This window comes from Sarcophilus harrisii, chromosome 3 (assembly GCF_902635505.1).
Source record: "Sarcophilus harrisii chromosome 3, mSarHar1.11, whole genome shotgun sequence".
NCBI lineage: Eukaryota > Metazoa > Chordata > Mammalia > Dasyuromorphia > Dasyuridae > Sarcophilus > Sarcophilus harrisii.
In genome coordinates this window covers 451,077,793-451,101,319 of record NC_045428.1, presented here as the reverse complement: position 1 = coordinate 451,101,319, position 23,527 = coordinate 451,077,793, and the positions used below count along the sequence as shown (strand labels likewise).

Genomic DNA, 23,527 nt, shown 5'->3' with positions numbered 1-23,527 from the left:
CAAAGTAGATCAAGTTTACTCCTTGACAGTAGGAATTATTTCTTTGGATTTGTGTCCTTAGCACTAACGCAGGGTCTGGCACAAAGTAGGTGCTTATTAAATGCTTTTTAAAAATATATTGACTGATCTCAGGGTTGTGCTTATGGATTTTTTTTTTTAAAGAAATGTACTACCTAACTACATTGTTGAAGTAAAAGCTCAACTTAGGAACTATAGTAAATATACATTTTTTTTTTAAGAGAGGAAGAATAGTGTTGTGTGCAGGGGGCTCATGGAAAGAGCCTTTTTCCTTTACTGGGTTTAGAAAAATATGGGATTGAGTAACTTTCTCTGAATTGAAGAGAAAGCATGTTATAATGGAAAGACCAGTGTCTTCAGAATTGCAAGACAGCTTTAAATCCTATTCTTACTCTATGTGACCTTGAAGTAAGTTAATGTCACTGGACCTCAGTTTCCTCATATGAAAAATTTAAAAAGTTAGAGTATATGAGTCTTCCAACTTTAAATCTATGATCCTACAAGATAACATTGCCTCTTTATCTTTTCTCTGCTATGGATACTCTTTCATGGCTGCTCAAAACTCTGGTCCTATAATCCTTTGTCTGAATGCAACAGAGCTACCTATCCCCTGTTGGAATACACATCAGGATTTTCTTTCACTTCCTGCTTTGAGGCTTAGGAGAACAAGTAGCTTTTCTTATCAGTGATTTGGATACAAGTATAAATGGTCTGGTCATCAAATTTGCAGACAAAAGAAAGCTTGAAAGGGTAGCTGAATCAAGCAGAACCAGGATTCAAAAGGGTCTTCACAACCCAGAGCACAGGGATGTGTAGAGGGCTGAAACTCCAAAAAGGTATGCTTGAATCAGACAACTGAGCATTTAAGGATAATTACCTATTTGATGTGAGACCATGACTCGAGGAGGAGAGAGGCTGGAGATTCTGGACTCCAGAATCCAAAAGAGATCTTTGACAAGCCTCGTGGAAGCTTGCCTACATCCTTCACTTCTCCCCCTAAAGACCAAGGACTTTAATTTATCCTGACTCTGGTTGATCCTGAAGCCCCCCCCCAAGGAGCTAGCCTGTACTTTACAGGGATGAATCCAATATGATGAAACAAGTAGATAGAAATGTAAAATCTTTTACTTGAGTACAAAAAGACAACTTAATTAATGTAAGATAGAAAAGGTATTCATAAACCATAATTGTTTTTGGGGGAAAATCTAAGGCTTTTAGTGGATCTAAATCTCAGTTTGACTCAGCAATGTGATGAGGTGACCAAACCAACAATTTTGGGAATATGTTGCAATGTTTATAGATTATAAATTTAGTGAAATGATAATTCCATTGTACTCCATGCTCATCGAACTTCATCAGGATTGCCCAAGTATTATAGTTTAAGATGGCCATTGAAAACTTGGGGAATGTCCAAAGGTGGATAACCAGTATAGTGAAGGGCCTTGAGTTAATGATATATGGAGAGAGAGTAAAGTAACTTATAGCATATTTAGCTCGGAAAATAAATACTTGGGACTTTGGGTTGTCATGTTGAAGGAATATTGAGGAATCTGCATTTTGGCCCCAGAGGGCAGCAATAAAAGCTATAGCAGCAGTTTCAAAAAGAAAGAATTTAGGCTTGAAACCAAGAAAAATTTTCAGAACTATTCATATGAACCACAGCAATGGGCGATTGTGATGGGTTCCACTTCCTTTGAAATTTTCAAGCAGAGGAGATTTCATTCGTTCTTTATGTTACACTGGTCATTCTTTTTATGTATAGACTGTATCAAAGGAATACTAAGGTCCCTTCCAATTCTCAAACAGTATGATTCTTAGCTTGCTTGCATGACTCATAAAAGAAAAAAAAATGTAGAAGGAGTAGAATCATTTTTGTTTATTTGTTCACAGGCTTTTTTCACCCTCTGATGTTTACTCCATGTAGCTCTTTTCCTACAGCAGTTCATCACATTTAATCCAATGCTAGTTTATACAACATGCGATATAACCTTCATTCTGTAATATTTTTTGGCATTCACATTTTTTCCCTTCATTGATCCTTTGATTACCAGACTCTAAAACATTCTTCTTACATGCAACGTAAATTCAAAGATCTTTTCCTCTTCATGCTAAGTTTAGAGACACCCCAAATATTCATGTAGGTAATTTGTGCCCAACCGGTGGTAGAACATTCTGAGTTCATATTGATCTAATCAACCATAATTGGACACCCTATGCCTTGACCCCAACATAGTGATGTCATTTTTATTCTTCTTTGAAAATGAAGGATAGCAATCAACCAGGAAATCAAGTGCTAAGAAATTTAATCAGCTTTTTTGGCTGTCTTTGGTCCTCCAAATTATGTCTTTGTTCTTTATAAGCATTCTAGCATGGTGACATCATGTTCCACTAACTTCATGAGTATGATCCTTTAGGAGTTTCCCATAGCCTCATATTAGTTTTCCTCATATCAGTTTCTGGCTACTGTAGTATTTATGTGGTTTATCCTACCCAGGACCCAATTGGTACCTCATTAGATTAGAGAATCTTTAAGAAGCTTTTCAGCTTAGAGTGCCATGCTTTGAGAAGCATAGGATCTCATCAGCATCTCTAGCTGCTCCTAATCTCACATAGAGCTCTTTCTCTGGGTGATGATCTAACTCTCCTCTAACAAACTTTTGAGTCTTTGTAGTCTTTGCTAATCTTTAGTGAAAAATCTAGTTAGCATATATTTCATATATTTTAGAATAGTCTACTCATTCAAATAATTTAGAGAAAACAGTTTTTTGATCATTCTCTTCATATTCATTTAGGAGGTATATTATATCTCCCCAAAGTCTATAATACCACCAAAGGCACTGTTCAAATCCTTATCCCTTACGTCATGAGACAGATTTATGTATGCATATACATGCAGGGTTCTGCATCAGTATTGTAAAGATTCAATATCCACAGTGCTTTGTTTAATTTAATTTGTACTCACATGGGACATAATTATCCAACACATAGCAGTAATTAGATATATAATTATACAAGTTATCTGAAAGCAACTAATATTATATATATTACATATATACTTATGTCTATATATATATATATATATATATATATATATGTATATATACATCCCACATCTTTATACCCCAAATCTATAGGGAAACTGTTGTCCAAACATAGTTTGGGAAAGCAAAAAATTCTCCAGTGGATTGATCTCTGCAGTATTAGGGAATCCAAATTGGAAGTTTCAAACAGTTGCCAAAAATATAACACCTAGAGTTACCATCCTCTTACATACATGATCCTGAGAAAACCCATGCCAATTTTGTGATATTCTGTAGGTCTTCATTGACTTAAAATCATTGACTGAAAATTCTAACCAGTGTGTTTACTTTTATTAATAGGATATATTTAAGTCAAAGGCAAAGTAGTTATAGTGCATATTAAACAGCATAATAAAAGTGTAGATAAATCTTTTCTTCCACAGATCCACTTCCTCAAAAATGACTGTATTGGTAGAAAAAATAAACCCTATTAAGAAAAAGCATAGATTAGATTCACTCTTGGTGAATTTAACCATTCTGGAATGCAATTTGGTATTATATCCAAAGGGCTATAAAACTGTATACCTTTTAACCCAGAGGGAGAAGAAAAAGAAGAGGAAGAGGGAAGGGAAGAGAGAGGGAGTGGATAGGGGAAGAGAGCCAGAGACAGAAAGAGAGATACAGACAAAGACAGAAATAGAGAGATAGAAACATGGAGACAGAGAAGAAGGATCTATAAATGGTATTTATAGTAGCAATTGTTGTGATGGTGAAAAATTTGGAAATTGAGGGATGTCAATCAATTAAGGAATGGCTGAATAAGCTGTGCTATATTATTGTAATGAAATACTATTGTGCTATAAGAAGTGATGAATAGGATGAGTTTTTTAAAAATTTGGAAAGATTTATGTGAACTGATGCACAGTGAAGTAAGCAGAATCAGGAGCACATTGCATATAGTAACAGCAATATTATATGATGAACAATTGTGAATGACTTAAGCTCTTCTCAGCAACACAATGATCCAAGACAATCCCAAAGGACTCATGATGGAAAATACTGTCTCCAGAAAAAGAATTGATAAAGTCTGAATATAGACCAGAGCATACTATTTTTCCTTCTCTCGCTCCCTCCCTCCCTCCCTTCCTTTCTTTCTCTCTTTTTTTTTTTTTTTTTTTTTTTTGCATTTTCTCTCTCTCTTTTTTCTTCTACAAAATAATTATTATGGAAATGTGTTACATGGTTGCACATATATAAGTTATCACATTGTTTACTATCTTGGAAGGAAGAGGGAGAAAAGGAGGGAGGGAGAGAATTTTAAACTCAAAAATTTTTAAAAAATTAATGTTAAAGTTTTAAATGTAATTGAAGGAAAATAAAATATTATTTTAAAAAGAAAAGAAAAGCATAGATGATAAAAATATGCAGAAAGAAAACATGGTCCAGGACCATGACACATGTCCCAGAGGGCTGTATGCATAGAGAATCTTGGGATAGAGCACTCATGTTGGAAATATATTTAGCCCTGGTGAACATGTATAGATGTACATATGTAAGAAACATGTGTAAGAAGTACATACAAATGAGAAACAACTTAAGCCTCCTCTTCTTCAGAAACCTCCTTCTAATAGTCTTATCTAGTTGCTCCTTACCAGTTCATAAATTGGAATTGGCATTTGAATATGGCATGCTATCTAACTAACCAAATCGTTATTACTTTGTTGTCTAATGATCATATATCTCCACTTGTTTTGTGGCTGATGAATTCCTCTTTATTATCAGTTTTGGGGTTTTGCCTTTTCAAATCACATTTTGGCTCTTGTTTGCTAGGGTATAATGAATTAAAAACTTTTCTCTGGTAAAAGCAGATACTTAGTCATTTCAAGTGTTATAACCTATCACTTTTAAGTAAGGTCTAAAAGTCAAGAAGGATTTTCTCAAGCTTAGAATTTGTTCGTTTTTGTTTTTTAAAGAGAATTATCTATGTCTGGGACTGCAAGTAGTTCTTGGTTTTCAAACAACTATATGACTTAAGGTTAGAATTCCCAATGTACTCTCAGGCTTAAATTCTTTTTTTTTTTCCCTTCTAATTCCAGTATTCCATTAATGTCCACAACAACCCAATGAAATAGGTTCAGAAAACTGATACAGGCAAATTAAGGAAATCCTGTGCTTTGTTTAAGCAAATAATATTGTCAGTAAATAAATTTATTATTGTCCTCTTTCAAATATCTTGAGAATATATCCTTAAGAACCCTCAAAATTTTGCTCTCTCTGCATTAATCTTTTCTAATTATTTTTGATCCAGATAATTTTTGGAGGGGGACAGGTATTCATTGTGAGCACTGTAATAGATGTCCAATGGTCCCATGAAATGATGTTTTTTGGGTTCCTTTAGACACAGGATAAAACTAATTTATTTCCATAAAATATAACAAGGACTGTTAAATTTGAATCTGAATGTAATAGTGCCAATGTCTTTGGCTGAGAAAATGGCTACAATAGTAGCAAATATATCCTTTTTATATATTTATTATACTTCCAATTTCATCCTTAAATATAAATAACTTAAATTTAAATAAATAAATAAATGTAAAGTGATCTAGCTTAACTGGTTCACTTATCAAATTTCTTTGCTCTTATATATATATATTACATATATATATATATAGTATAGTATAGTATATGTAAACTTTTATCACTTATCAAATTTCTTTGCTCTTATATATATATTACATATATATATATATATATATATATATATAATGTATAGTATAGTATATGTAAACTTTTACTATTGTCCTTCATAAGAAATGAGGTGTTTTTTTTAAACCAATGTGCTCTTGAATGCTACATTTTTCTTTTTGACAATGATATTTTGTTTATTACTTTTTAAGACCTTTAGTTTCTTCATAATTGTTATTGATTTATATTAGTAAAGTTTACTTCTGAAGTATTTTAATCTGTCTCTGTCCATTCTATATTTCTATCCAATCACTTTTCTAACTTCAAAAGCTTTAAAAAATTCAGATTGCAGTTTCTTTAATAGTGTTCAGTATCTTTGTCTCAATTTTATTCTTTCTTCTGGTATTGATTTTGATCTTTGCTCTAATAAGTTAAAGTTCTGACTATTCTTAGAGAGATGATTCAGAAATGGCTCCCATATGACTAACTAGACATTTCCTGTCTGTTAGAATATAATCAATTTTATTTTTTTGTATGATGTTCAGTATTTGTCAGGTTCACTACATCCCAATACTCTTCTTTAAGGATATTCACAAAAGCGACATTTGAGGTTTCTGTGCAGTCTACAAGCCTTTGCTCTTTTTTTTCTTAATCTTGAACCATACTTTCCAACATGTTTTTCATTATATTGCCCTATGCTCACCTTTGTATTAATTTGGAAAGATTTCTTGAGAATTTCTTTACTTTCTTAACTTGGCAACAGATGCTGGAGCATAAACTAAAATTACATTCATATTGGACTTTTTTTAGAGATGTTCATTATATACACAAGCAAGGGTCCCATAAAGTGATGTTTCTTGGTTCTCCTGGACACACTATAAAACTAACTCTGCCAACTCCTTTATTTGCCTCTGAGTCATCATTTTATTGAGTTTTAATTTATCTTTGCCTTTGGTTTCATATAGAGAAAGAGTTCTCAACAATTTCTAGATAGTGGAACCCTGTGAAAGCCTAATGAAACCTAGGACCCCTTCACAAAATAATGTTCTTAATGCATAAAATCCTAGGATTATAAAGGATGTGCATACACATACACACATAGAAATACATATGAATACATATGTATATGTATGCAATACATGTATTTATGTGTATTTCACATGCGAGAATAAAGGAAGACATATTTAAAGTTATTGAAATATATGTATATATATATACATACACACATACACACATACATATATATATATATATATATATATATATATATATATATATATATATATATAAAAGACTTTATAGACCTGAAGTTGAGAATCTCTGACTTATAGCAAGAATGTAATACTTAGTATATTTCAATTCCTTCTAATTTGTCATGGAAAAACCATATTTATAATCTAGTATTTTAATGTAATATCATAACATGATATTTTTGTTACTACTACTAATATATATAAAACAATAAAACAGCTAACAATTTATATATTGTTTTAAGGTTTTCAGTAGATGGTCTAACAATTATGTTTTTAGTCTTTCCTATTTTCTGTTCCTTTGAAACTGCTCTTTAGAGGTGAAAGAAGACCTCATGTATTGAAGTCATTTTGCATTCTTTTTTTTCATGGATTTTCAAATAATTCATAACCTAATGGCCTGTCTACTGGTGATCAGATTTCACACAGTTCCATAGGCTGGTTCTTGGGAAGAAAATGTAAGTCATTTGTAAAACTTTATTTGCCTGCTTTCTAGGGAGCTCCCCAATAAGAGTTGGATCCTACCACAGCTTTTCTTCACTACTCAAGTTATCTTATGTGTCACATAATAATTTGTCCATCACCCACTGGAGATGTATATAGAGATGTACTTCCTAGTAGGGAAGGGCAAGAGAAGCAATGGTAAATGTTTAACACCTGACTTTCCAAACAAAATGTACCCATGGCACACTTTTAAATTTAATCTGCATTATTAACATTGTCTCCATCACCTTCTTAAGTTTAGATAATCAATAAAATAATAAATCAAACACTGATTTTTACTGATTGCTGGTTTCTGGGGTGTAAAAGTCACTAGATATTTAACTATCACTTCTTGCTAGCCTATTGGAGCTGGCTCCAGCACATCCCTAGGAAGGGCCATTATTCTATCAGGAAACCTTTTCATCCATATCTATCATCCACTGGGCAGGGACAAACATGGAATTTAGGGGAACTCTGTGGTCTCCCATGTAGTTACTACGTCCCTTCCCAGAAGGAGTATGATAGTTTTTGAAGCACTTCTCTCAGAATCCAATGGGACTTCGGCTCTAGTTTACAACTAGATTAGTCTAATTGTAGTCAGCTGGTGTGGACATGAGAGGCATTGTACTCGGTATGGCTATCTCCAGAAGAAATCTGCAGCTCTTCTAGCCGATTATTTCTGCCAGAGTCTGTAAATCACTTCCCCTTAGTCAGGCACAGCAGGAGGTGACAGATGGGCAAGCTAAGTTCACACCTGTCCTTTGAATGGTCTCTCCATTATAGTTTCCTCTTCATCCATCAGTTCAGCTCTCATTTGTTGTCATCATCATCATCATCTCTCAAATTCATATAGCACTTTGTAAAGCACTTTACAAATATTATAACATTTTGTACTCACAAAACCTTAAGTTTTATTGTTATTATTATTTCTATTTTACAAATGAGGAAACTGAGATAGATTGAGGTTGAGGCTAAGTGACTGGTTCTGGAACAAAGCTAGTTAAGTCCAGATTTGAATTCAGGTCTTCTTAACTCTGGGGCCACTGCACAACCTAGGTACCTGTTTCATGATCAGAGGCCCAGTTCAATTCTGAGTTCTTAGCACATATTCTCCAGCATGAAGCAAATATCTTAAAGAGTTTTATTTCAAGTAGGAAAGGAGATGGATGTGAATGGAATTGTTATGAGGACATGACTTTCAACCTGGTGGCAAGTGGGCTATTTGGACTAAAACAGAACTTCAGTATAGATGGGTACTCACCTTATCTAGTTGAATGGTGACAGATAATGAAAGGCTTCAAAAGTCAAACTCAGGAATTTTGCATTTGATCCTAGAAGCAATAGGGAGCTTCTAAAGCTTCTTGATCAGAGGACTGACATGATCAGTCATGAGCTTTAGGATCTCTTATACTATTAGTGAGTTTTGGTATAATTTAAAAAATTTGTTGTTATTGTCTCCCTAAATATGTTGTAAACTCTTTGAGAATAATGATCATCTATTTATTACATTATTTTGTATCTCCAATCGAATCCACCCCTGTGTTTTGTATATAACACATTCTACTATTTATTGGAAGAATATGAATATTAGCTTGACTTTTTTCTTTTAGATGCTATTGCTCCATACATGGGTATGAAACCATCTAGAATTAGAACTAAGTGTAATATATATTACAGTGAATAAGGCACTGAGCTTAATGTCAGAACTCAAATTCAAATACTACCTCAGGTACTTATTAATTGTGTGACCTTGCTTCAGTTTCCTCATCTGAAAATGAAAATCATAAAAACAGCAAAAATAACCACAAAACACCTATCTCATATGATTTTGAGCATCAAATGAGAAGACACACTTTAGAAATCTTTAGGTGCTATATAAATATTAGGTATTTTTGTTATTGCATATATAATAACCCATTTAGAAAGAACAGCACTGCAAACATGGAAACTGTATAAGAGACACCTGAAAATAAATAAATTTAATTTAGCCAAAAATAATCAGTGAAATGGTGATGAATGTGACCATTGTGCAAGTTACATTATGGCCACAAATTAATCAATAATAATAAAACTTACATTTATGAGGTACTTGAGCGTTTCTACAATGCTTTGTTCATAGAATTTCTATGAAGTAATTAAGACAAGTATTATCTTCAATATCCAAAAAGGAGATTGAAACTCAGAGAGAGTATATGGCTTGCCCCAGATTTCATGAATAATAGATGACAAGCCAATTTCAGGACTCCTAATGATTGTTGTTATTGTTCAGTCATTTCAGTCATGTCTGATTCTTTGTGACCCCATTTGGGGTTTCCTTGGCAAAAATAATGGGATAGTTTGCCATTTTCTTCTTTTATAGATGAGTAAATTGAAGCAAATAGTGTTAAGTGACTTGTTTAGGTTCACACACAGTGTCTGAGACTGAATTTGAATTCAATTCTCTATCTACTGTACCACCCAACTGTCTCTCCTAATGACAGGACTTCAAGCCCTTTTTCCACCATTCCATTGTGTCTTTCATATGAAGGATGATAGCATAATATAATGAACAAAATACTGTATTTTGAGTAAGAAGAATATTTTCAAAGCTGTGCTATGCAACTTAATACCCAGTATGATCTTGACCACATTACTTTGAACTGTACCTCTCTATCTTCACTTATAAAAGGATTGGAATAAATGATTTATAATGGCCATTTAAAAATTCTATTAAAAAATCTTAACATTCTCCAGGGTTATGGGTCAAAATAAACAGAAGGAAGCAGGTAATCCTAAGACCATAAAACTGGAGCTACAAGGGAACTCTAAAGACTTCTAATACAAACCCCTCTTTAAAAAAAAATTAAATTAGGAAAAAAAAGTTTTTTACAATTTTTTTCTCTCTTAAAATTCCCCTTTCTCAAATTAACAAAATAAGAGGAAAACGCCTCCAACAAATAAGCATAGTCAAATGAAACAAATCCCCACTTTCACCAAGTCCAAAAATGTATGTATCATTCTCTCTCTCTCTCTCTTTTTCTTTTTCTTTTTCTTTTTTTTTTTTTTTTTTGCTGAGGCAATTGGGGTTAAGTGACTTGTCCAAGGTCACACAGTCAGGAAGTATTAAGTATCTGAGGTTCATTTGAACTCAGGTCCTCCTAACTTCAGGGCTGGTGCTCTATCCACTGAACCACTTAGCTGCCCCTATCTCATTTTCAATTTGAAATCAATCACCTCTTCTGTAGGAGCACTTTTCACCTTGGTTTCTAGAATTATGGGATATACAACTAATGTATTTGAAGGAAAATTAAAATTGAGATTTTCCAGACTCCAAGTCTAGCACTTATCAACGATGCTATCTAACTAGTGCCTTCCCCTTCCAAATAACTTTGTATATATTTTCTGTTTACTTACCTGCATGAAAGAGTATACTGGATAGTGAGCTGGCCAGGAAGAGCAAAGTTCAAGTATTCCCTTTGATGAATGCCAGTAGAATTGTGTCTATCACAATGAAATGAGGGTCTCTTAGACCCTCATTTCTCAACAGCAACTCTACAGATACAAATTAAAGTGAAGGTGCCTCCAACTCCACGTAGTAGGAATTTTTTTACCTGAACGTTTCCAGTATCAATGAAATCACAGAGTTAATTCAAACCTATTAGCTGTGTACATGTTATTTTCCCCAAATAGAATAAGTTTCTTGAAATCGGAGACTTTTTTTGGTCATTTGTCCTTGGTATCTAACATAATATATGACAGTCAGACTCCTTATGACTCTTTTTGCAAGTTTTCTTGGCAAAAATACTGGAGTAATTTGCCATTTCTTTTTCCATCTCATTTGATAGATGAAGAAACTGTTGTAAAAGGGGTTAAAGTGACTTGCTCAGAGTCACACAGCTACACATTATATAAATACTTATTGAATAAGTGAATGAATGAATGGCAAAAGAGCCATATGCAATAGCTCTCCACAATTTGAATCTGTCTGGAGAGGATATCAAGTAAAAATGCAGGTCTGGACCAATGAGTTGGGTTCTTTCCAACTACAAGCAAGAGGACAATTCTAGATAATTCTTGAGAGCTCAGAGTGTGACCATCTCATTTAATACACTCACGGGTCTGAATGATTTGACCCAAAGTGTTTTCTCTTTCACTTGGGGATTGTCCATTGTTCTCTAGTGTGTGATTAGAAGATTAGTTATCATTACCATTTTATCCCAGTTAAAAGCTGGAAAAAACGAACTCCCAGAAGGCCTTTCCCAAGTGTGAGTAATTCATTACCCACCTTGATTTCCACTTAAAATGTACTTTAACTACGCTTCCAGCTACAAACTCTAAATCACCCTGTGTTCACAAAGTCCATCATTTTTTATTTTATGGCATGGCGTTGGCGTGACATAATCCCTTCCAGAGCATCTCGGAGTGCTTTTACAGATCAATAAATTACTTACCTGTGCATTGGAGGGAATGTTTACAAGGCCAGCACAGATATTTTGTAGTCAGTCTGGCCTCCAAAAAGGAAGCAAGGATTTTGTAGTTGGCAGCCAGCATAGAATGGGTTGGAGGAAGGGTATATGAAAAGGGTAAATGGAAGACTGGCTCCAAAAAAACTCAACAGGTAAAATTGTACTAAAAAGATACATGTTTTCAGGATCATCTTTTAAAATTCCAGTCCTCTTGCCCCTCTCACTTAGGGATTTGGGGTTCTTTATAATATCAGTAATGAATAATGGATATAGAAGTACATTTTCAAATCAAATGGTAAATCATTAATCAAATGTCATGGTGACCTCTAAGGTTTAATCTCCATTTTAATATGACAGGTTTATAAATTAGAATAGTACATTTTAGGAACCACACAAGACCTGGATACCCATGTCCCCATATCCTTGCCTAGGCCATTTTTGATATGGGTTTTCTTTTATTTTCACCTCCTTTTCAGCTGTCTAATACACACACACACACACACACACACACACACACACACGATACTGCCTCTTTCTCCATTCTAAACTAAAATGATCTGATTTTAAATTAGCAAAAAGAGAAAGACAAAGTGAGTTAAGGAAAGAGCCATTGTCTGTCATAACATCCTTTTCGAGATAAGATCCCATATAAAATAAAAGGTCTGGGATTGTTCTTAGAAAATATCAAACTATCCACAAACTGTTAAAATATAAGGTTTACAATAGGAAGTAAAAAATGAATCTGTACCGCTATTCAAGAAAGTAGTCATGGCCCATCAGCACAATTGACCATTGAGCACTAATATTTTCAGTGGGGTCAGTTCCATTGAATTAAAATTTGAGGATCATATCTAAGGGTCACTTACTAGAGAAAACAGAAAAGATATTTTGAAGTAGCCTCCCCTTAATAAAGGGAAAATTCTAGTTATTGGATGAAAGTTTGTACTATTGTAGAAAATACATTGAATTGAAGTCAGATGACCTGGGGTCAAATCTGTCTCAGCCACTTACTACCTGTAGGACCTTTAGCAAATCACTTAAATTTGCTGGCCTCCAGTTTTCTCATACATAAAATAAACAGTTTGGACTAGATGAACTTCATATTTCCTTCTAACTTTAAAACTATGTTATTGAGAAATATAGCAATTTCTATTATTAGAAAGTAACTTTAATGTAGTAGAAAAGGAACTGGATTTGGATTCAATGGATATGAATTTTAATCTTATCTCTGCCACTTATTGACTCTGTAATTAGGATGAATTAATGAAATTTCTTGAGTTTTTCTTTTCTCATCTGTAAAATGGGGTTAAATATATCAGTAAAACCCACTTCGCAGCTTATAAGTTAGAGTCTTGTAAGGATTAAATGAAATACTATTTGTAAGAATGTTTGTAAATTTTAACATACTTTAGAAATATGATATTTTAATTGAGGATTCATTCCTTATTAACATAAGGAATCAATATTATAATTTTATTTATTAATATTATTATTACAAGTGGGGAAGCTATGTAGTAATATGTAGGAATAGTGATTTTGCTTCTTCCACAGGCAACCAATTTCAACATGCTAATTAATAGGACCCAAATTAAGAAAAAACATAATCAGCATTTATTAAACACTTATTTCGTACAAGCAACATGCTTAATATCAACAGAATCCTTTTCCTCCAGGAGCTTACATTCTGCTGGACTTGTGACTTTGGTAACCCATTGAAAGTAGGCAGGAATAGATATTTTTACATGATTAGATGTAAGCAGCTTCCCTTTTCTGTGACCTCAAATAGGCTGATTCCTATTCAAACTATTCCCTTTCAAACCTCGTTGGAATTTAGGGGGGAAAGGTAGAAACCAAACATGTTGTATGATTTTTCTTTGGGCTTAAGGTTATTTGTAATTTTTCTCACTGACAGTTCTCACCATAGTTTAATCTGGAAATTATCATGCAAGCAAACCATAATTATATATTGCCAATATTTTGATTCTTCTTTCATTTATTTTATTTTCACAGTATCTCCAAAAATCATAGAGATTTCTTCAGATATTTCCATCAATGAAGGCAGCAATATTAGCCTCACCTGCATAGCAACAGGTAGACCAGAACCTACAGTTACTTGGAGACACATCTCTCCCACTGGTAAGAAAATGAGAAGTCGCCTATTGAATAAGGTGGGGGGGGGGAAGAATAGAGAGTTTGGGGGGAGTTGTTATTGTGTCAAGTAATAACAATGAACAGTAATAGGTTGGCTTATATAGAAGGTTCAGAACTCCCTGGTAAATGTGTCCTGGGACAATATGCATTTGGCAGAATTATCAAAGATGTTTGAAGTTGTGAAAGTAAGTTTAAAATCATCTACAATGCCATGGTACAGGAGATCACAAAAATAATCATTTGAATAATTTCTCTAGTCTCTTGGTGAGTTTTTAGTGTGACAGTGAAATATCTCAGGTTTGTTACATACTAAGATTTACTAGAAATATGTTGATGTTCCCTGGTAATGGTGATGTGGCAGACATGCAGTTGGTTACTACTGGATTAAAAAATATATATACATAGAGTGATTGATTGTTTATCAAAAGTACCCATATTTCTAAAAAATAAAATTATCTAGATATGACTAAATTATTGGCAAGATTTTGTAGACAAAATTCTTTGGACCCATGGTCTGATCCTAGAAAATAAGGTAGTGTACTCGTTCCTTATTCAAAAAAAAATTAGAAAAATCTTACTTAAACAATTGTTTAGGTAAAGTCTAGATGATGTTTTTGGACTCTATGGTTAATGAGTAGTAAAACAAGACAAAATCAAAAACAAAAACCAAGTTTTATGTGTCAGAAAATGTGGCAATTGTTTCAAGAAAGCAACCTTAAATCATTTCATTCCTTATTAATACTAAAGTAAGATATAGCATATATAAACTATGTGTTGCGGAATGATTCAAATTTTAGGCTTCGAGGGAATGAATGAGTGTTGGTGGTTTGTTTGGCTATTTTCTACCCCCGTTTGGATGGAAAGATCTGTTCCTGCTGTAGTTCTTCCCACTAGCTTGCAAGAATGAGTGAAATTGCTCCCTGTGGTAAGGGAATTAGTAATCTCATTTATTTGAAATTTTGGAGATGAGAGATTATAAGATCCTGCAGCCATACGAGTTGGGGACACTGAGAAATAATCAGGAAAAAAAAGACCACTTAAGAATGCCTAGAAGTCCACTGCAGACAAAAAGGACATCCCGACTAGAACATCAATCATCATCAAACACTAATAGAGGACTGTTCCTTATTGTCTGTGATTGAGAGCTGCTGAGGGTATCTTCTATCTTCTTTTCTCTATCCCTTCATCTGCTGAGATGGAGATTTCCCCCCCCTCAGAGGTTTCCGTTCCTCAAGTTCACTCTCCATTATTTTGCTGAGTACTACAGTAAATGCTATCTGAGTATGCTAAGGAAGGTATTATTGAAAAGGGTATTATGTTTTATAAAATACATAAAATAATACTGTAATCTTAGTTTAGTGGTAAAGTAAATAAAAACGGGGGGCATATTCTGTGGACCACTTATACTATAGGTTTCATAGCTAAATTCTCAAAGGAAGAATTAAGATAGAATTTGGAACTTTTTTCCCATCTGTCCTTCAGATTACCTTAGCTTGTCTTTCATTTCTATTGGTTTAATTACCAAATATGGCTCACTGAAAGAGAAAGAGGCTATTTCCCCTAAGTCTCCTCTAGTTTTTTTTTTTTTTAAAGAAACAGACAGACAAAGAGAGAAAGAAAAACACAGAGAGACAGAGTCAGAAATAGATAGAGACACACAGACAGACAGACAGACAGATGGAGATACACACACAGATAGAGAAACAGAGAGAGACAGAACAGACAGAGACAAAGACAGAAACAGAGAGACAGAGACAGACATACAGTCAGAGACAGAGAGACAGAGATAGAGAGAGAAAAAGAAAGAGGGCGAGGAAAGAGACAGAAACAGAGAGACAGGGATAGACAGAGACAGAGAGAAAGGAAAAGAGAGATGGAGGGAGATAGACAAAGAGACAAAGAGAAACAGACAGACAGAGACAGACATACAGACAGACGGATACAGACAGACAGAGAGAAAAAGAAAGAGGGAGAGAAAAGGAGAGAGAGACAGAGACAGAGAGATAGAGACAGAGGGAGAGGGAGGGAGGGAGGGAGGGAGAGAGAGAGAGAGAGAGAGAGAGAGAGAGATATGGAGGGAGATAGACAGAGAGATATACAAAGACAAAGGGAGAACTAGAGGAGGAAATCCCACCCTATTAGAATAGTCAGGGAAAGACAACTATAGGCTATATGGGAAAGAGAAGAGAAGATAATCCCCTCTTATTTCCATCCTACCAAATTTAATGAAACTTTATAGGCCTTTTGCTATAGTCCCTGTTGTTTCAAGGAGCCAGAAACAGAGAAATATATGGTGAAAAACATTGAACTTTTTTTAATATGCATGTATTGATTCATTTTTTTTTCCTCTGGATGTCATTTTGGAGAGAGGTGGGAAAGAATCCTTATATACTTCCCAGACTGAACCTTTGTAACAGAGAACAACAAGCATCAGATACTATTTGACAAGCCTCTGCATTCTCCCCTTCCCTCAGCCTCTGTCCTGTGTAAAGATATGCTTTATTAGCTCTTCTTTGGGAACTTCTTTTATCATTCATTTGCTCAGAATCCATTTTCCTATTATTGATCTTTTCATTCATATTGTTATAGCCACTGTTTGTATTGTTATTTTGGTTCTCAGTTATTTCATCCTTCATCTGTTCATACAAATCTTTTCATATTTCTCTAAATAACTCATATTTATAAGTTTTTTATTGCATAGTAATATTGCACTGCATTCATATGTTGATTTTTAGTGATTCACCTATCAATGGGGCCCCATTTTATTCCAAATTCTTTGACATGCAAATATTGTTATTATGAATATTATTTTTGTCTTTGACATTTTCAGGGATTTATCCCAGGGATTACTGGGTCAAAGAGGATGAACAGTTTAATCATTTTATTTGCATGTTTCCAATTTGATATAGAGAATGATCACACTAATACAAAATCCCAACAACAATTTTTATTTTTAATGATGCATTTTTTCCTAAAATCCAATAAGCATTTCTTGTCCTCAGTTTTGAGTCATGTTAGCCAATTTTCTGGTGTGAGGTATGATCTTGGGATTGTTTTAGCTTGTATTTTCCTTATCATTTGTGTTAAGGACCATATTTTATATAGTCATTTTAAATTTCCCATTCTTTTGAAAACTATTTGTTCATATTTTTTTGACAGCTTATCTAATGAGGAATGTCTCCTATTGATAAGAATATTTGTGTCATTTTCCTATGTATCTTGGATAGTTATTGGCAATTATTGGTAGTTGGTGAAAATCTTTTGTCTTAATCTATAGTTTTTCCTTGTGTGGTTTCTTCATTAATTTCATTCCTGCAAAAGATTCTTTATTTCACATAATTTGTCTATTTTCTCTTTTATAATCACACCTATTTTTGTCTGGTTAAACATTTTCTCCTTAACCATAGTTGCCAAAGTTAACGTCTCATATTTTTTTTAATATGGAAATTCTACATGCATTTTTGATTCATTGTGGTATATGTTAAAAGATCTTGGCCCAAGCCTAATTTTTGCCATATGGCTCTCTTTTTCTTAGTAGTTCTTATTAAAAAAAAAAAAAAGTCAGCCTTCTGTAGAGTAGTAGTGTGTGTTCTTTGGATGATCAAGTACTGGACTACCACTTTTGATGGCTTCGGTTCCTTGCTTTTTTGGTCTGTTCCCCAATCCACTTTTCATATTTTTAACCACTACCCAATAATTTTTTATGGCAACCATTTTATAGTACAGTGCTATTAATGCTAAATCACAGAACTATTGAGGTTTAGAAGCTGCTGTGAGATTCCCACATATTTAACCCTGATGTTATTTCCAGTAACCAAAGGAATAAAAGAGGTTTGAAATGCATGTGGATTTGAACAAGCAAACAAAAATGAACCAAAATCATGTGTTTGAGACCCCAATGAAAATGTCATGCTCCCAAAATCTACTACAGGTATATTGAGATGGAAGAATAGTCCAAACCAAATGATTATAACGTCTAGGGGGAAAGATACATTTAGCTCTCTCTTAAACATCTAATGATATCAAATCAGTATGACTGTCAGAATATTTATCATTCTCAAGTTTCATTTATTATGGTAGAAATGCTCAGATTTGTCTGTCCTTTCACCTTTCCAATTTTCCTTTGTCTTCCTTTTTTCTAATCCTGCTCTGGGCTGGGCTCTCTTTGTCTGTGAATATAGTTATCTTTTCTCCTCAGCCCATCTTTTCTTTTTGTCTTACTCTCCTGATTTCTCTCTTTGTTCTATTTTTTTTCAGTCTCCCATATGGTTTAATTTGCCTTTTTCCCCATTTTTTTCTCTTCCCTCCCACCTTGTATATACACACACACACATTCATTCTCTCTCTCTCTCTCTCTCTCTCTCTCTCTCTCTCTCTCTCTCTCTCTCTCTCTCTCTCTCTCCTTCCCCCTTAAAATTTCATGTTGCTATGTTTTAAAGCCTTCTTTTCTCTCTTACTACCATCCAGCAGATTTATTTCCCCAGGGGACCTTTACCTGAGCTTAGACCAGATGTTTCCATTTTACTGAGGTCTTAACTGCTATGGAAACAGACGATGTATCAAGGGGAGAGAAGGGGGATAATCAGAATCTACCTGTGGATCTGAGTAATTTGGATGAACAGCTTTTTCCAGATCTCTGGTCCAGATTAGCTCTCCCAAATTCAAACTGATGAGCAATGACAGGCATCAACTAATCACCTCAGAACCTCACCATGGTTTCTTATTTCCTGATCAATGATTATTTGGAGATAGGAGATTTTTGAATTGGTGCCAAACTGAACTTGAAACTGAATACCCATAGTAAGAAGGTGTTCATCTTTTTTTAACTAGTTCAAAAGCATGGCTTATTAAACATGTACAGACACAGGTTTGAGGTTTTGTAGAGCAAAGGACAGGCTCCATCTTTTCATAGCTTACAAATTCATTGTAGTTATTTTGCCTCTGCTCCTCTAATCATATATTTGTGAAGGCTTGTCTTACTTTATGCAGTTCCATCAAGGTCTTCCTGAAACACATACCCATTTGTTCCCTGAACCTGAAATAATTTTAGAGATAAGGAACTTGGGCAGCCCATGTCACATGCTTCTTTCTCATCTCTGTACCTTATTCCATTCAATCTACAAAAAAGTAAAGGTAGTTGGTGACTGTGGATAAAGCACTAGGCTTAGAGTCAGGAAGGAGTTCAAATCCAGCCTTAAATATTAGCAGTATGATCCTGGACAAGCTCCTTATTATCTTTTTGCCTCAGTTTCCTTAACTGAAAAAATTAGGGATAATAATAGCATTGACTTTGCAGGGCTGTAGTGAAGATTGAATGAGGTAATGTTTGTAAATAGCACTTGGCACATAGTAGACTTTATATAAATATGTATTCCCTTCCTTATTCCCAGGATAAGAAATGCCATAGTGGGACAGATCCCTGGTCCTTTAACCAATCTTTCTGCCTTTGACAGGATCACTGAGCCAGGAATTGTTGTGACATGTTGTGGTTGTGTTCATATAATGCCTATTTTAGATCATGGACATGAAAACACAGCATCACAAACTACAATGTGATATACAAATGATAAGAGTCATTGTGGTGGTTCAGAAAACATTTCTGGTTTGGGGCTCTAGCTTTCAATATGATACTATCTTTCTTCTCTGTGTGTGTTCCTTACTCCTTCCTAGCACCTTCTCTCTTTTCTGAAGTCTTTCATTTCATGAAAGTTTTGAGGTAGAAATTCCCATGCCCGAAGTAACTTCAAGACTCCCTGACAATGGTATGAGGAGAGAAACCAATCATATGCTAGAGGTCTTCGCCATAGTTATATAATACCCATCCCTAAGTGGTATTGCCAAAATTACCTGTTATGTGAGATAGAGCTAGATATTCCCATTAAGAGGAATGATTAAACTGATATCACATGGGTTCCAGGTTAGGAAGTGCCTGTCATAGAACCATTGAATTAAGAGTTTTGCTTAAAGATCACAGGTTCAAGATTAATTCACTTAAGGCTCAGACTCCCTCCATTATCTGAGCCATAGATAAATCCTATTTTTTCCCTGAAATCTAACTATATTTTTATCTCTTAAATGTCTATGAGGCAGGTATATACTTTACCCCATTTCCTTACAATCCCTTCCTCATACTCCTGGGTATCTCAGATTAAGCCACAAATTTTCTTTCCTGAATTAAAATGTATCAAATAGAGGCTTGCTACTTTCAGTTTGACTAGTTGGTTTTTTTTGTTTATTAGTTTTTTCTATGAAAACCTGGAGATCTCCATAACATCTGGCAAAACCCTGACAGTTATCATTGTTAGTGTTGTTATAGCCCAAACATCCTATTCATGAGTTATTCAATATGCATTTGTCTGCAAAGGAGTTAGCTGAACTTTTTATGAATTTATATGTTCATCCAACTTGATAACCTTTAGAGGGAAAAGCATTCCATACATTTCTTATCTGTACCAGTGAGGTAGTCTTTCTTTCATTTGTAATTAATTTACCACTTCCCCAATTTAATGGTACACACCAGAATTATCTCAAAGGCTCATCTTCACTTATCTGCACAGTTTCTCTTCAATGTTATGTGTCTTTTGAGAAAGTAAAAGAGGTCTAAAGTGACATGATCATATGCCCAAAGCCAAGGTTAGCTGGTAGGACTATATATACATACACACATCACTAAAATATATAACTATATTAAGCATATATTCATATATAGGCAGAGTTATTAAATTCCAGTTCTCTTGAGTACCATTTTTCTATTGAAGTCAAATTTGAAAGTCTCCATGGGAAGGATAGGTAGGATTCCACAGGTTAAATTGCACAGATTTTAGAATCTTTCCATTTTCAAGAATGAAGAGAAACACTCAAAAATAAGATTCTCAGGATATAGCAGAAAACAATTACAGTGAGAAAGAAGATTTGGAGTTGTCTGAATGGACCAATATGAATGCACAGAAGATTTTAACCAATTTAGATTTTAAAGAAAAATGCATAGAAAATGGAAGCAATGTTGGGTAACTAAAGATGGATTTATAACAGAGTGTAACATGACCCTATAAAAATAGTAGCTGAAATGCATGAGCTGAGGCTAGTTAGGGGAACTAAAGGTGACCCAAAAAAAATATTTTTCTTTGTTATATTAACAAATATAAACAAATATAAGAGAATATAAGAGAATAAGAGAAATATAGGGAGGATCAATGGAAGGAATGGGATTTTTTGAATAGGCCACCCTAAGCAAAATGGAAAGGTGAGGCAAAGGATCTATGGGACAGTAATAACTGAGAAGAGAAAGAAAGCAAAGATGCTCAATTCTTTTTCTTTGCTAATGAGAATGGCCATTCCCCTGTAAATGATGAAACAAAACTGGTTCTTAGGGTATTGATGGCTAAGATAAGTAAGAAAATAATAAGATAGCCCCTATCCTCTCTTGATTTATCTAAATTCTATGGCTCAGATGAACTACAACTTTAGTAACTGAAAGAGCTAACAGAAATGACTGCTCAATTGATGTCAGTTATATTGAAAATATGGCAGAAAACACAAGAGGACTCATAAGATTGGAGAAGGATAAATATTATCCCAATTTTCAAAAAGATAAAAGAATAGAATGTTCAAGAATCAGTAAGGATACTTAACTTGAATTGCCACAAAAATGCTTGAATGGTAATTCATTAAAGAGACAGTAAATGAACATCTGGAAAGGGCAGTGGTCATTTCAAAGAGTCAGCATTTTCTCATTAAGAATGGGTTGTGCTAGTTTAGCCTTTGTTTCCTTTGTTTCTTTCTTTTTTTTTTTTTTTTTAATAAGAAAGCTATATTTGTAGGTAAGGGGGAAATGCAGTTATCTAGTTAATGTAATTTTGACACAACATTTAATGAAGTATAGGTATCATGTTACACATAATGCTAAGCATTGAGTCAGGAAGAACTGAGTTCAAATTAGTCTCAGACATTTACTGGTTATTTGACCCCTGGGTCCATCTGCTTCAGTTTCCTCAATTTTAAAATGGGGATAATAGTAATATTTAACTCACAAGGGTCTGTAAGGAGCAAGGTTTGTAAAGTATCTGGCACATAATAGGTGCTCAATTTTTATTCTGTTCCCTTCATACTCTTTCTTTGAGAAAATAGGGAATAGAAAACAATACAACTAGAAAGAATAAAACTCCTTGAATATACAGTTTCAAAGTCCAATGTATATTGGACTTGATGAGAATTGTCTGGAAAAATATCCCTAGAGATCTGTGGTGTTTTACATCTTCATCTACCCTATTTCTTTTGAACATTTTAATCACTGAATGGCATAAAGGCATTGATGGCATGCACATAAAATTTGCAGATGATACAAATCTCAAAGGATATAGCCAACACATTGAATGATAACATTAGGATCCCAAAAGATTGTGACAATATAGAGTAGTTGGCTGAACTTAAGATGAAATTCATTAGAGGGATGCATGAACTGTTATTATACTTAGGGTAAAAAAAAATTTGACTTCCCAAATATAGGGTGGAAGAAGGCACAGTTAAATAATTGCATGCTTTTTTTTAGGGGCAAGGAGGGAATAAAAAATTGAGGAGTTTTAATTGACACAAACTCAATCCAGCTCTCAAAATCTGATATCATGAATTTGGCAACCTATAGATTCCTGGACTTGTCATCTGGTATCCAAAATTATTTACTAAGTATCTCACCTAATTTGTGTATATAGACCTCCCCAAAATACTTAGATCTCATACCAGCCTGATAAGAGACAATGAAGGCTCTAGGTCTAAATGGAGCCCATTAGGACTCTGAGATTTTCATAGCGACTAATCTCTGAACATCTCCAACATCATCTTTATAATGATAATACCATTTTCAAAGATGAATTAAGTTATCTAGCCTTATACTCCCTGGAGCAGGAAGGAAGTGGGGGGGAGGGGGAATAAAAAGATTAAGCTTCTCAAATTTGAAAACTCATTTATTCTATCCTGGGAAGAATTCTGAAATTTTTCTTCTCTTATGCTTGGCTGACAGTAATGACCTTCCTTTTTTACTTTATTCAATACATTTATTTTTACTTCCCTAATTTATACTATGCTATATATTATCTATGGGAAAGTTAGGTGGTGTAATGGACAGGGTACTGGAGATTGAAATCAGGAAAACTCTTCTTCCTGAGTTCAAATATGGCCTCAGACATTTACTAGCTGTGTGACCCTGGCCAAGTCAGTTAACCCTGTTTTCCTCAGTTTCCTCAGCTATAAAATGATCCAGAGAAGGAAGTGGCAAATAATTCCACTATCTTCATCAAGAAAACTACCTAAAACTGGGTCACAAAGACTCAGACATGACTGAAAATGACTGAACAATAGCAACAACTTTTATTATCTATATATTTTTCATATCTCAATGCCACTCTAGACTGAAAGTTTCTTGAATGTACAGACCAGGCTTTATCTAAAACTTGATAACTTGTGTTTCTCCCTGTTCTAG

At 34.2% G+C, this 23,527-nt stretch overlaps 1 protein-coding gene across 4 annotated transcripts in view; it reads left to right on the top strand.

The window, feature by feature from the left end:
- LOC100931919 (neurotrimin) overlaps positions 1-23,527 on the top strand; it is a 1,311,995-nt gene that overhangs the window by 1,096,789 nt on the left and 191,679 nt on the right. For all 4 annotated transcript variants that reach the window (XM_031963695.1, XM_031963696.1, XM_031963697.1 and 1 more), the window contains exon 4: positions 13,912-14,037. In XM_031963695.1, the coding sequence (XP_031819555.1) occupies positions 13,912-14,037 (126 nt within the window). The remainder of the gene's footprint in view (positions 1-13,911; positions 14,038-23,527) is intronic.